Source organism: Corapipo altera, unplaced genomic scaffold (assembly GCF_003945725.1).
Source record: "Corapipo altera isolate COAL_440 unplaced genomic scaffold, ASM394572v1 228, whole genome shotgun sequence".
NCBI classification, from domain to species: Eukaryota; Metazoa; Chordata; class Aves; order Passeriformes; family Pipridae; genus Corapipo; species Corapipo altera.
The window spans coordinates 101,183-113,922 of NW_020885068.1; the positions used below are offsets into that span (position 1 = coordinate 101,183).

At 44.3% G+C, this 12,740-nt stretch overlaps 1 protein-coding gene across 1 annotated transcript in view; it reads right to left on the minus strand.

Annotated features, from left to right (window-relative positions):
* Nucleotides 1-12,740, minus strand: part of LRGUK (leucine rich repeats and guanylate kinase domain containing) — a 47,860-nt gene that overhangs the window by 6,840 nt on the left and 28,280 nt on the right. Inside the window, exons 8-11 of the mRNA XM_027669175.1 lie at nt 11,424-11,625; nt 10,887-10,994; nt 7,200-7,330; nt 3,665-3,753 (exon numbers count right to left, since the gene is read on the minus strand). Of these exons, the coding sequence (XP_027524976.1) occupies nt 3,665-3,753; nt 7,200-7,330; nt 10,887-10,994; nt 11,424-11,625 (530 nt within the window). The remainder of the gene's footprint in view (nt 1-3,664; nt 3,754-7,199; nt 7,331-10,886; nt 10,995-11,423; nt 11,626-12,740) is intronic.

A 12,740-nucleotide genomic window follows, 5' to 3' on the forward strand; every position in this document is an offset into this window, starting at 1 on the left:
GTTCCATGAGGCAAAGAGACATCAAAATCACTTTAATTACACCTGCACACAGCCAGAGGCAGGAAATAAAAGAGGCCAGCTTTTCAGTCATTTGGATTTAGGAAAGTAAATTTATGGAGATAACCCTGCAGGGTAGCAATAAATAAAATAAGTTGGATTCTTGCGTGACACCGCTTCAAAATTTCTAACGCAGGCTCAGGAAAAAAATGAGTATTTTTCGGTTTGGGATTAAAATATGTCATGAGGAGATTAATCTTAATATTTATAGATACAGAAGAAAGGCAAAACTTGGAGTAGTTTAGGAACTTTTTTTGCATATCTTATTTTTGGCATCAGTTTTTATATATTAAATAGAATTTTGATTCCCTCTTAACTGAAATAGGGTTCTTTGGCCTCTGCGATTTCTGATCACAGTCACCTCTTTGCACTCCCAGCACAAGGGGCTTTTCAGAGAGTGAGGAAATTCGATTTGGCTGCAAAAAAAAATAACCTTTTTGTTTGGCAAAACCTGATCTGTGGCTTCATTCAATTCCTCACTAAGCAGTGGCAGTGGAAGAAAAGGAAGGAGGGAGTGTGGATGAGCCAAAACTGCCACTGAAGAAATACTGAAGTCACTAAAATCTTCCTAATTACATGAAAAAATTGCCTGGACACACACAAAAAAATCTACTTTGCACTGATAGTTCTTTTCAATCACAGAAATCAGGATAAAAGTCCTCAATAAAACCACTCTAATGGTGCTGCTCACAGAGTTCCTGCAATTAAAATCCAGTCCAACAAAAAAAAAAATCTTCAATTCAAGCAAGACTTTGCAGAAGCTTGCAGCTGATCATGTTGGCATTTCTATGTGCTAAAAATATATATATTCTTTTACCTGTATAATTCATGAATTTGTTCTTTTTAATGATAACCTACTTTTTAGAGTTCTTGTCTTGTTTTGCTTCAGATCTCCTGCAAGGAATAAAGTTTCACTCTGTTCCACCTCCATCAAACACAGCAAGGACTGACCTTCCTCTTTTATTTCCCAGTAAAATTTGAAATTAATCCACTTTAATGAACTTTCTTCTCTCCGTTTGTCCCACTTTGGTCCAAAATGTCACTTCCCAGGGGGAGAATTTTTAGGTCCTTTCCCACCCAAACCATTGTGATTTTTTGTTTGGGTGGGAATCACAACGGTTTGGGTGGAAAGGGACCTTAAAGATGATCCAGGTCCAACCCCAACACCTTCCACTATCCCAGGCTGCTCCAACCTGGCCTTGGACACTTCCAGGGATCCAGGGGCAGCCACAGCTTCTCTGGAAAACTGTGCCACTGCCTCAAAATACACCCTTTGCTTCTCCCACTCACAAGTCCATGTCTTCACTCAATTCAGATCCCACTGGAAAAAGGAGGATTTATATTGGAATAACTGAAGCCAGGCTGTAGCCAAGCAAAAGCAGAAATAAAATGCTCCTAAGAAAAAAAAGATAAAAGAAAAATAACTTCAAACATGGATATTCCAGAGGAGAGAGGAACCTGGGATGCACCAAAACTAAGATGGATCGAGATATGAGATGTGTACCTGGGATTGCTGAGCCAACAAGGCCTAAAACAAGATTAATGCCATTTTTGAGCAATTTATGTAGAGATAATTGTGCCTCCCACGCATGATATAGTGCCTTCTGTGCCAGCATGTGTTGTAGGGACACCTGAAATCATGGAATCACAGGATGGTTTGGGTTGGAAAGGACCTTAAAGCCCATCCAGTGCCACCCTCTGCCATGGGCAGGGACAGCTTCCACTAGCCCAGGTTGCTCCAAGTCCTTTCCAACCCGGCCTTAGACACTTCCAGGGATGGGGCAGCCACACCTGGATCCACAACTGGGCCTTCCATACTTGGAAATACTCTGAAAGTGGTCAATTTTGAGAGTTAATTTATTAATTCGAGTTGATTTGTAGTAACACCACTGAATTTACTAAGCAGAGACACAGAGAAATATAAAATATATTAGATATATAATTAAGAACCGTGGAAAGGGATAAGAGAAGATAACACTCTACCTCCCTCCAAATTAGCTGGATGCTGCTGCTAATATTGCTACAAACAATGAAATCATGAATTTACCAGCTGAGCCACCCAATCCATCCACAAATTCCTGGCTGGGATCCTGAACAGAGCCAAAGGAAATCACATCACCAAGGACTCAGAGTGTGCACAAAGGTGGCCACCACAGCTGAGAGAGGGGACATGCAGTGACCTTTGGAGCTGCTCCTGACCCAAGCCCATAATTCCATATTAAAAGAAAGATCCATCAAATCCTGTGTGAGTTTTCCAAGGTGAAACCCCTCTCTGATGGGAATTCAAAACTTAATTCTGTAAAAACAAAGACACTCCAAAAGCTCCCAGACTGGGCTACCTGACCTTCCAGGTTTTCTTGCTAATTCCTGCATTCCAGGCTTTTCTCTCAGAATTTCAGCTATTTGATAACATTCGTATTTATGATATTTTTTGACTTAAATTCTTGCTTGGAATGGGGCGTTGTCTCCTCTGCATCCATCCCTCCAGGTCAGGCATTGGAAATGCTGATTGGGGCTGACAGGATTTTTCTCTCACCTGCCCCAGCTTAACTCCCAAAATCAGCTTCCAAAGGAATGAGGATTGTGGAATGAAGGCAGCAAAAAAAACCCCAAAACCTAAAGCAGACTCAGAAGAACAGTTCATGTTGCAGAGCTAAATCAACCCCAAAACACCTCCAGCAAAAGAAAACACCCATTTCCATTTTTATTTCTCACTTCAACACCATTTAAAATGAGTAAAGATTTGAAAAATGCATTATTATGATGCATTTCTTTCTTTCTTTTTATTTTTTAGAATTAATTTTCAGCTTCTGGCATTGGAGTGATTCTCATCAACACATCTGGCAACTGGGCAGCCCTGAGAGGTGGGAAATTTTCTATTCCTTCTGATTTTGCTGATTTAGAGGCCTCTGTGATGCTTTAAATGTCCCCACTGGGAGCCTTTTTCATGGCAGGTAGGAAAAACAAGGAAGGAAGAATTCAGATTAGGGAGGTTTACACCAGGGGAAGGCAGAAGGGCTCAAAACTATTGAGATTCAGAGTTTTAACCTGGTTTTGCAGGGCTGTGACTACGAGGAAGAAAAGGAAGCGAGGCAGTCAGGGTGGGACTTCAAAAATTAAAAAAATGAAAACAAATAATGAAAAAAAACTTTTCTAAAATTTTAAAAAAAAATTTTAAAAAAATTAAAAATTAAAAAGTAAAACGAGGAAGTGGCCTCAGCTTTCAGAAATTCTGTTTAAACAGAGAAGATTCACTGCAGCAAACACAAACTGGGACCTTCCACCACTAATTACTGCTGAAAAAAACCCACCACATCAGAGACTGAGCTGCCAGAAAAAATGGTCCTTTTCTTCTCTCTGAGAGAAGATACATCAAATAATTCCATGGTTTTAGACAAGTTACTCGTGGCTGGCTCTGCCTCATCCATTCCCAGTGCACTCCCAATTTAAAAGCCAAGCTGGTCCGTGATTTATTTGGGATTTAAAAGGGGCAGGGAATAGAGCTGCAATCCCTGACAGTTTCTAATCACTCAGTGGAGAAGAAACCTCAGACAGGTTCTTTTTCACTTGAATTCCCAGGAATTTGGCTGAGATCCCTCTGGGTTACCTGGGAAGCAGCTGGACAGGGGCAGGAGGTGCTTTCCATGACAGGGCCTGATGTGCCGCGGAAAAACGTCTTCGGAGAGAAGCTTCTTCCTAGAAGAGAAAGGAGCCCAACTTTACACAGCAATTCAACAGCAAATGTGGGGATTTAAGTGGCTATGACAGCCCTTTCATGTGCTAAAATTCCAGAGCATGTGTATTTATAGATTTTTGGGGAAATGGCAGAGGAATATTATAATTAAAAAGGTGCTGGATGTGATTCGCTGATGAAATTTTGGTCTTTAGTCTTGCTGCTTTTGAATAACGAAGATCTTGACCTCCAGTGAAGCTTCAATGTCTTCACAGCAGCCAAATAGTCTCTACAAAGGAGTCAAAAAGTCTCTGCAATGCCCTGACTGGAGGGGAGAGCCAGGAGGGCGTTGGGTTCTGCTTCCAAGGAACAAGGGACAGGAGGAGAGGGAATGGCCTCAAGCTGTGCCAGGGGAGGTTTCAATTGGATATTTGGAATAATTTCTTCCCAGAAAGGGTTGCCCAGCACAGGAACAGGCTGCCCAGGGCAGGGGTGGAGTCCCCATCCCTGGAAGCATTCAAACAAGGTGCAGATGTGGCACTTGAGGAGGTGGTTTAGTGGTGGACACGGTTGGACTCGACGACCTTGGAGATCTTTTCCAACCTCAGCAGTTCTGTGATTCCACGAGAATGTAGCAGGAAGAAAAACCTGCAGAAAACCACTTTTGATGCCTCCCAACTTCCCAGCACCACAGGTGCTTAAAAAAAAATTTAAATTACAGGGCAGAGTTATTAAATCCTGCCTCGTTATCAGCTGAGAGTCATTGATAGTTATCAATCAATTAATCAAGTCAATTAATAAATCAATTAACTTAATGAATTGAATTAATTAATCATGTCTGTAACAGAGGTGAATGCTCACATTGTGATTATTGTGAATTCCTTCACTATTTATCCTAAATCTCCCTCACTGAGCTTGTTTTTAATTTCACTTTTTTTTTGGTTAAATATATAATTCTGACCTTTTTTTTTTCCTTTGCTGGGTGGATTAAGGTAAGAACCTTCCTGTTCACACCTTGCACAGTTAATTACAGCCATAAAAAATTAGGGCAGGGTTGGCCTGGCCACAAGGGATGAACTGCAAGGAATCAGATCCCTGAGCAGCAGATCCTGCTGCTTATTTTGCTCTTGGATAACTCACGTGAATAACTCACATTAATTTCTTCGTATCTTTTATTTCCCAGTTCTTCAGGATGTGAGTTGAATGTGGGAACTGCAGTGACAGCACATTATTTGGGTGCCAAAACCAGCCTCAAATGTAAGAGTTTAGCCAAAATTTTACTTTAAAGGCTACAGATGTATTTATATTCTTCTCATTGAATATGGTCTAAGAGGATTCTGTGGTTCACCTTGAACATTTTACTGGGTTGACACTGAAAAGCTTTTGCTTCCTGTAAAAAAATCTAATAAAAACTTCGTGCAGGGAACAACACAAAGGAATTACCAGCACTGAAAGAGGAGAATAATAGAATAAAAAGAGGCTTGTGGCCACTAAGTTAAGTTAAACCTGAGGTAAATTATGGCCTCCTCCATCTTAAAACCGCTTCTCCCTGCCCTGGCAAAATGTCAAATTTTGAAATAAAATAAAAAATCAATGAGTTCTGGGGCCAACAAGGGAAGGGATAGTCCGGCTTCTCCCTCAGCTTCCAACAACAGAGCTTTGGATGGAGGAAAGGTGACAATGGACAACATTTGTGACACGTTTTGAGTCGTGCACGGCGTGAAAAGAGACATTTCGGCTCAGAAAAATGAAAGATGGGAGTTTCCCTATTTCTGCCACCCATGTCCCAGGCAGACCTTTCTCCATGGCTTTTTTTAAAGCCTGGGAAAAGGGAGGGTGGAAGGGGGGGCTGTTACTCCATCTCCAGCATTAATTCTGCCCATCAGAGGTGGTTATAAATTGGACAGCAGGTCATTGCTGCCAAGCCATCACTCAGCAGAGTGACAGAAGAGCCCTGGAAGGGAACCAGCTTCAGAGCTTTCATTATTCTTTTCCTCTTTCCCTTGTCATTGTTGTCTAAAAAAAGGAGCATAAGACACATCTGCTCCAGAGCCCCAACCACCCCTCTGCCTGCAGGGAGAAGGAACTCCTCCAGGAAAAGTAAGGAAAAGAGAGAGAGAGAGATGAAGCTGGAGTTGAAAGAGGTGATTTGAAATCCAAGCACTTTGTTGAGACTGATTATAGAATCACAGAATCATAGAATCAGCTGGGTTGGAAAAGCCCTCTGAGATCATCCAGTCCAACCCTTGATTCAACTCTGTCGTGGTTCCCAGCCCATGGCACTGATGCCACATCCAGTCTGTCCTTAAAAACCTCCAGGAATGGAAAATCCACCACTTCCCTGGGCAGCCCATTCCAATGGCTGAGCACTCTCCATGGAAAACATTCCTTCCTGATGTCCAACCTGCCCCTGCCCTGGCCCAGCTTGAGGCCGTGCCCTCTTGTCCTACTGCTGGTTCCCTGGAGCAGAGCCCGACCCCCCCGGCTCCCCCCTCCTGTCAGGGAGTTGCAGAGAGTGAGGAGGTCTCCCCTGAGCCTCCTCCTCTCCAGGCTGAGCCCCCCCAGCTCCCTCAGCCTCTCCTCACAGCACTTGTGCTCCAGTCCCTTCCCCAGCCTCGCTGCTCTTCTCTGCCCCTGCTCCAGCCCCTCCAGGGCCTTCCTGAGCTCAGGGCCCAGAGCTGGACACAGCACTCCAGGGGTGGCCTCCCCAGTGCCCAGCCCAGGGGCACAAGCCCTGCCCTGCTCCTGCTGCCACACTCTTCCTCAGCCAGCCCAGTTTTCTCTGGCACAACACTTGGAAAGGCTCAGCTCCAGGAGTTTTCCACTGCCACAGGATGGCATAATTAACCCTCATTGTCCTACTAACTGGATCTATTTCCATGGAATAGGATCATTTCATATCTTGTAGAAGTGAGAGATGAAATTCAGCTCCGTTAGACCAGTAAATGAGTGGATGAAGTGAACTGGGATCAACAGGTTTATTCTGGTGTAAAATGGAGCAGAAGCTACACTTGTGCTCTTGTCTGATTCACCTGCCTCATTCCCAAGGGCCTGGAGGGACAGGACATAGGGAATGGCTTCCCACTGCCACAAGGCAGGGATAGATGGGATATTGGGAAGGAATTCCTGGCTGGGAGGATGAGGAGGCCCTGGCATAGATTGCCCAGAGAAGCTGTGGCTGCCCCTGGATCCCTGGAAGTGTCCAAGGCCAGGTTGGAGCAACCTGGGAGAGTGGAAGCTGTCCTTGCCCATGGCAGGGGGTGGCACTGGGTGGGCTTTAAGGTCCTTTCCAACCCAAACCATTCCATGACTCTGTGATTCCCATCAATCTGCCTTTAACTCCGGGAACCGGGAAATATTGTCGGAATGAAAGACCGATGGAGAACAGGAGCCATTTTTCCCCGGAGAGAGTGAGAGGTTTGACTACAACTGATCATTTCTGTCAAAGGTTCCAAGAAATATTCCTTACCACAGAGCCTGGAGGTGCAGTCTTGATGTCCAAGAAGGCTCTGGGATATTTTTTGGTAGGAGAGTCCAAGGGGTCACTGACAGATGGAGAGCGAGTCACTCCACCAGGGGACAAGAGTTGAGTTCTTGAGCCTGGGGTGGAAAAGACACAAAGATTCACACAAAAAAGACACTAAAATATTGTGAATTTCCATCCCTGGAAGTGTCCAAGGCCAGGTTGGATGAGGCTTGGAGCAATCTGGGATAATGGGAGGTGTCCCTGCCCATGGCAGGGTTTGGAATGAGACGGGATTTAAGGTCCCTGCACCTCAGTCATGTCCTCTGAGCTAATCACAATCTAACTAATTAGATGTTTTCGCTTTCTAAGAGCTCTCAAAATGCCATGAGGAGTTGGAAAAGGGCATCTTCTCACCTGTTATTTCCCTGAATTTCTGGGAACTAAAATCCAAGGACTTGCACCACTGGCATGAAACACAAACAAGGCACAACCAACTCCTTTTTTAAAAACAAAACTATTTCAAATTGAAAAAAAAAAATAAAATTTTTAAGCTGGGATGTATCCTGTCTATAAAATGGTATCTAAATATTAAATTAAGCTGTAGGAATGGTCTTATAAATATTGGGACATGGCAGTATGCAGGAATTCCTCCTATCAGGAAGGAATTGCTGTCTGGGAGAATGGGGAGGCCCTGGCCCAGGTTGCCCAGAGAAGCTGTGGCTGCCCCTGGATCCCTGGAAGTGTCCAAGGCCAGGTCAGAGCAATCTGGGATAGTGGAAGGTGTTGGGGTTGGAACTGGATGATCTTTAAGGCCCCTTCCACCCCAAACCATTCCATGATCTCCCATCTCTCCCAGCTCAGGAGTGTTTGTTCCTCAGCTTTAAGAATTGACTCTCAAACTGGTTTTTCCCTCTGGTGACAAATCCAGAGGAACTGGGGCCTCTTTGTTCTCCCTGTTTGCACAGAGAGGATTTGATCCCTGGCTCTCCTTCCCTGCCAGGAGCAGAGATTCCATGGATTTATATTTACATCAGTGCCTGAACAGTGCTGGGGGACATGTCAGGACCATAAACATGGTTTTTAGTCATTTTGATACCCAGCAAACCCCAAAAGGCTTCAGAGAAGCCTTTCGAGATCTCCTGGGCTTGGACATCTGGAGATCCCAACAGGGATTTTAGGCAACCTCTGGCCCCTTCTCTCTGTGCTGGGCAGCACCCAAGGGGGAAATCTTGTTGCCCCACAGCAAAGGGGGTGGCACTGGATGGGCTTTAAGGTCCCTTCCATCCCAAACCACTCCATGATTTTACCAAAGCACCGAATTCCACGGATGAAAGCTGTTAATGCATTATCAGCTCTGAAAGGAATTCTACTTCTGCTATTAAAAGTTTTTTCTTTTTAAAAGAAGAACTTATCTATTTCCTCCCAGTATTTTTACAGAAGCTCTTGCACAGCAGTTCATTACAAAAAAGAATTAACAGCCCATCATAATCTCCCCCAACCAATCTTCCCCCTGCCACCGTCTGACTAAAAATGTCCACATTAAAGGCAACCTGGGGGCAAGTTTTTTAGCATAAATTATTTCCCACAGTCCATAAGAGCAGGGGATGTCTAGAAATAGGATAGTTAAACTTATTTAAACACCTCTAAATGAAGCTCCAAGTGAATTAAATGGCGTGTAGTAAATTTAAAAGTTACTTTATGGGCAGCAGAATTACCCAGATCTCGTGGTGTTAATGGGGTTTCTGTAACTGGTGACAAGTCAGAGCTGCTGAGGAAGACAAAGTCCTTTAAAAGCACCTCAGATAAATACACATATATTAAAAAACACCGGGGTTATTTAAAAATATTTTCTCTTTAATCCTCCCCCTTCTTTTCTGATGATCCATTTAAGGTTTTGTTGCCTTCGGGCCAAAACATCTGCAGAGTTTTTAAGGCAAGAAAGCACAATATTAGAGCAAATAAAGCAAGGGAATCGTTCTCATTTTAAACCAATGTGGAAGTTCTGGAAATGAAAATAAAGTCTACTTAGTTTAAGGTTAAATAAAACTCCTCAGAAAGGTCCTCAGTGCTGGAGCTCTGAGATGCCACCATAACGTGCAGCAGTTTTTTTTCCGTGTCCGCGGGGAGATCAGGATTTATGAATCCTTTCAGGACACAAAAAAAATGACTTGAAATTAGGAGCTGATGAATTTTACACTCCCCTTCAGTGATATTTCCCTCCTTTCTTTCAGCTGCTTGGATTTGCAGCTTCCTGAGCCACACCAAGGTCCTGGATGTTGGCTCTGTGTTCCCAAAGGAACCTGATTCACTGCTCTGGGTTGCAATGGGTCTGACCAAGGCAGCCATAAACCATGGTAACCCTTGGAATTAGAGGAAAGAGGCCCCAAAAATGAGTCCACGTTGCAGGTCATCTTCCTGCCAAAATCTCTGCTCCTTATTTCTTTTTCCTGTGGTGTTTTAGAGCTCATATTCTGCTTTTATCCCAACTGTGGGAGAAATTGTGTGGGAGAAATTCCAGCTGTGACAACAGAAGTCTTCCTTTCTTTCTTCCTCCACTCTTCTCCCTCACCTTTCCCTCCTTGAGCCTGTTCTGCTGCTGCAGGGGGAGTTTGGTCAAAGAATTTGCCTCTCTGGAAGTTGTTGCTGGGAGTTTTGGGGGATTTTTTGTTTGTTTGTTTTCCCTATATTAATATAGGAAGGAGGAATATTAATATATTAATGAGGAGTGTCTGAGGGCACTTGGCTTGTTCAGCTGGAGAAGAGGAGACTGAGGGGAGACTCCTCAGGGTCTGCAGCTCCCTCAGGAGGGGCAGCTCCAATCCCTGATCCCTGTGACAGTGCCAGGACCCAGGGAATGGCTGGAGCTGTGTCAGGGGAGGGTTAGGCTGGATTTTAGGAAAAGGTTCTTCATCCAAAGTGTTGTGAGGCACTGAACAGGTTCCCCAGGGCAGTGGGCACAGCCCCAAGGCTGCCAGAGCTCCAGGAGGGTTTGGACAACGCTCTGTGGGACAGGGGTGGGATTGTTGGGGTGTTTGTGCAGGGCCAGGAGCTGGACTGGATCCTTGTGGTCTCTTCCAACTGAGGATATTCTATGAATTTTTGGATGGAACCATTCCCTGATGCAGATTGCACAATCGCAGGGATGAGAGCAAGCACTTGGATTAGCTGGAGGTGATCATGAGGCTCTTTTAAAAGGCTAAAAGGCTCCTTTTAAACCCACTGCAGACCATTTGGGTTTGTCCTGCAGCCCCAAAACCACTTGGAGCAAATTTATAAGTTGTCTTCACTCACTTTACCACCCTGATTTTCATGGTTTTTGGGATTCTTGCTATCCTGGGGAAGAGGGTAAGGGAAGGTCCCAGTGCCAGCCCATTTTCCTGTTGTTCAGCAGCTGGATGGACACAAAGCTCTTCGCCATGGACATGGATCTCATTTGGGATGAATTTGGGAGTTCCTCAGCCCTAAACCATCCTCAGAAGAGTCAGGCAGCTCACTTGCTGCATCTTCTTGCCTCAGGGATGTAAATCCATCAAGGACTCAGATCCCAGGGAGGGATCAACCCATGGCAGAGGAGCACGAGGAGGTTTCAGGTCTCACAGGTTGCTTCATTCACAGATTTCAATTCTTTTAACAATAAGTAGGAACATCCTGCTGATAAAAACAGAAGGAACATGTTCCCAGATGTGGTACCTGCTCTGCTTCTGGTGTCCTGGATGTCATCAAAGGCTGCAGGGAGCTCCAAGTCCAGGAACACCTTCATAAGGAGACTCAGCTCCATGAATGCCTCATTCAAGTCATCTGTAGAAAGGGAAAGGATGCAAAATTATAACCCAACCTTTCATCAGGGCAAAGACAAGGACAAAATCACAGAAGTCTGACACAGAAATACATTCTTATCTTATCCAGCTTTGGGAGAGAAAAAAACCCCTTCATCTCCATAAACAGCACATTCAAGAAAACAACCTCAAATTCATCTCAGGTTCTGCACTCACCTAAATATTTTCCTTCTGCAATTAGTGGTTTGTTTTTTTTTTTAATCCCATCTTTAAATTGTAAGCTCTGTGTGCCCTTGACAATAAGTACAAATATCATATTCTGTAGCACAGTGATGTATTTTACCAGCAGTGGGGTGGACCCCAAAAATCACCTCCCCAAAAGGGCAGGAACAGAATGAACTGGAAAAGGATTCTTCTCCGTCACAAAAATCACCTCCAGGGATTAACTTACCCGTGTTGATGACTGCATCAAAGTATCCTGGGGAATCCTGGCTGATTTGGAGGTACATGTCCACTCTGGAAACTGCCTCTTCAATCTCTGGCCTGCTGAACAATCCTGTCCTCCTCAGATGTGTCTCATATTTCTCCTTGTCCATGGGCACCACCAGGACATACTTGGGTTTAAAGTAGGTGCACTTCAAGCTCCTCACACCCTTGAAAATTAAGCAGAGAAACACAGTGGTTTGATCCTGAAACTGTTGAAGTGGGAGCTGAGTTTAGGACAGCTCTGTGTTTATCCCAAATTCCTGGCTGGGTAGGTTTTGGTGGCTCCAGGAGCGAAGGGAAAGCGCAGCAAACACGTTTCCCCCCGCCACAAAACCCTTCACTGGCTGCAAGTGCAGCCTCAGCAAGATTTAGCTTGGCAAATTTGTGTCACTCTCCTTTAGCAGCCAGAGATAAACTCGAGATTAAGGGGAAGGAGCAGCTCTAAATTTTCAGGCCCACGGACCATAATTAAAATTTCTTTCAGCGGCACTAAATCACTTTGGTTCCGAGACAATGGACTCAGCAGCTTCTCCTCACACCCATAACTCACTGTTATTGTTTCTCAGCTGTGTAGCAGAGAAACCCTGCATAATTCCTTGTGTGATCTAGAAACTTCCAGGACAAAGGAATTTTAGAGGGAGTAGCTTTGGCAATACCCAAAGTTACGATGGGGTCACTGGGCGAGCTCCCTCATGAATAAACACGACGTTCCATTAAATCCTCCCTCCTAAATTACTTGATAACACATTTCCTCTGTGGGGCACTGACAGCTTTAAAAGGCACCCCATTCCATCATATTTAATCTCCTATTTTTCTTTCCCTTGGACATTTAGGCTCTGTCTGGCAAGACAACAAACACCCTCCCTGCCTGTCTCGATCAGTGAAAACTGAGGGTGATTCAAAGTTCTGTCAAAAACTGAGGGGGGAAAAAAGGAAATGGAAACACAGAGGGATGAAGTTATTAATTTGCTGTTTAATATCAGCCAAGAAACAGGCACTTCGAGCCAGCATTAAACTGTTGATCATCTGAGCAAGGAGCTACTTGTTTGTTTTGTACATTTATATGCAAAGCAGTGGATGTGCACGGGTTTATTTGGGCCAAAAGGGGCTAAAACTCCTCCTGAACATCGAGGGATTGAACTAAAAACTAGCTTTCAATCATCCCTTTCATCAATAAAATTATCACCCTGCAATTAAGGAAATTTAATATCATTTTTTTGCTCAAGTCTCCCCCTAGTTGGGGATGCTCAGCTTAGGATCCTGTGTTAGCACTGCAGTCTCC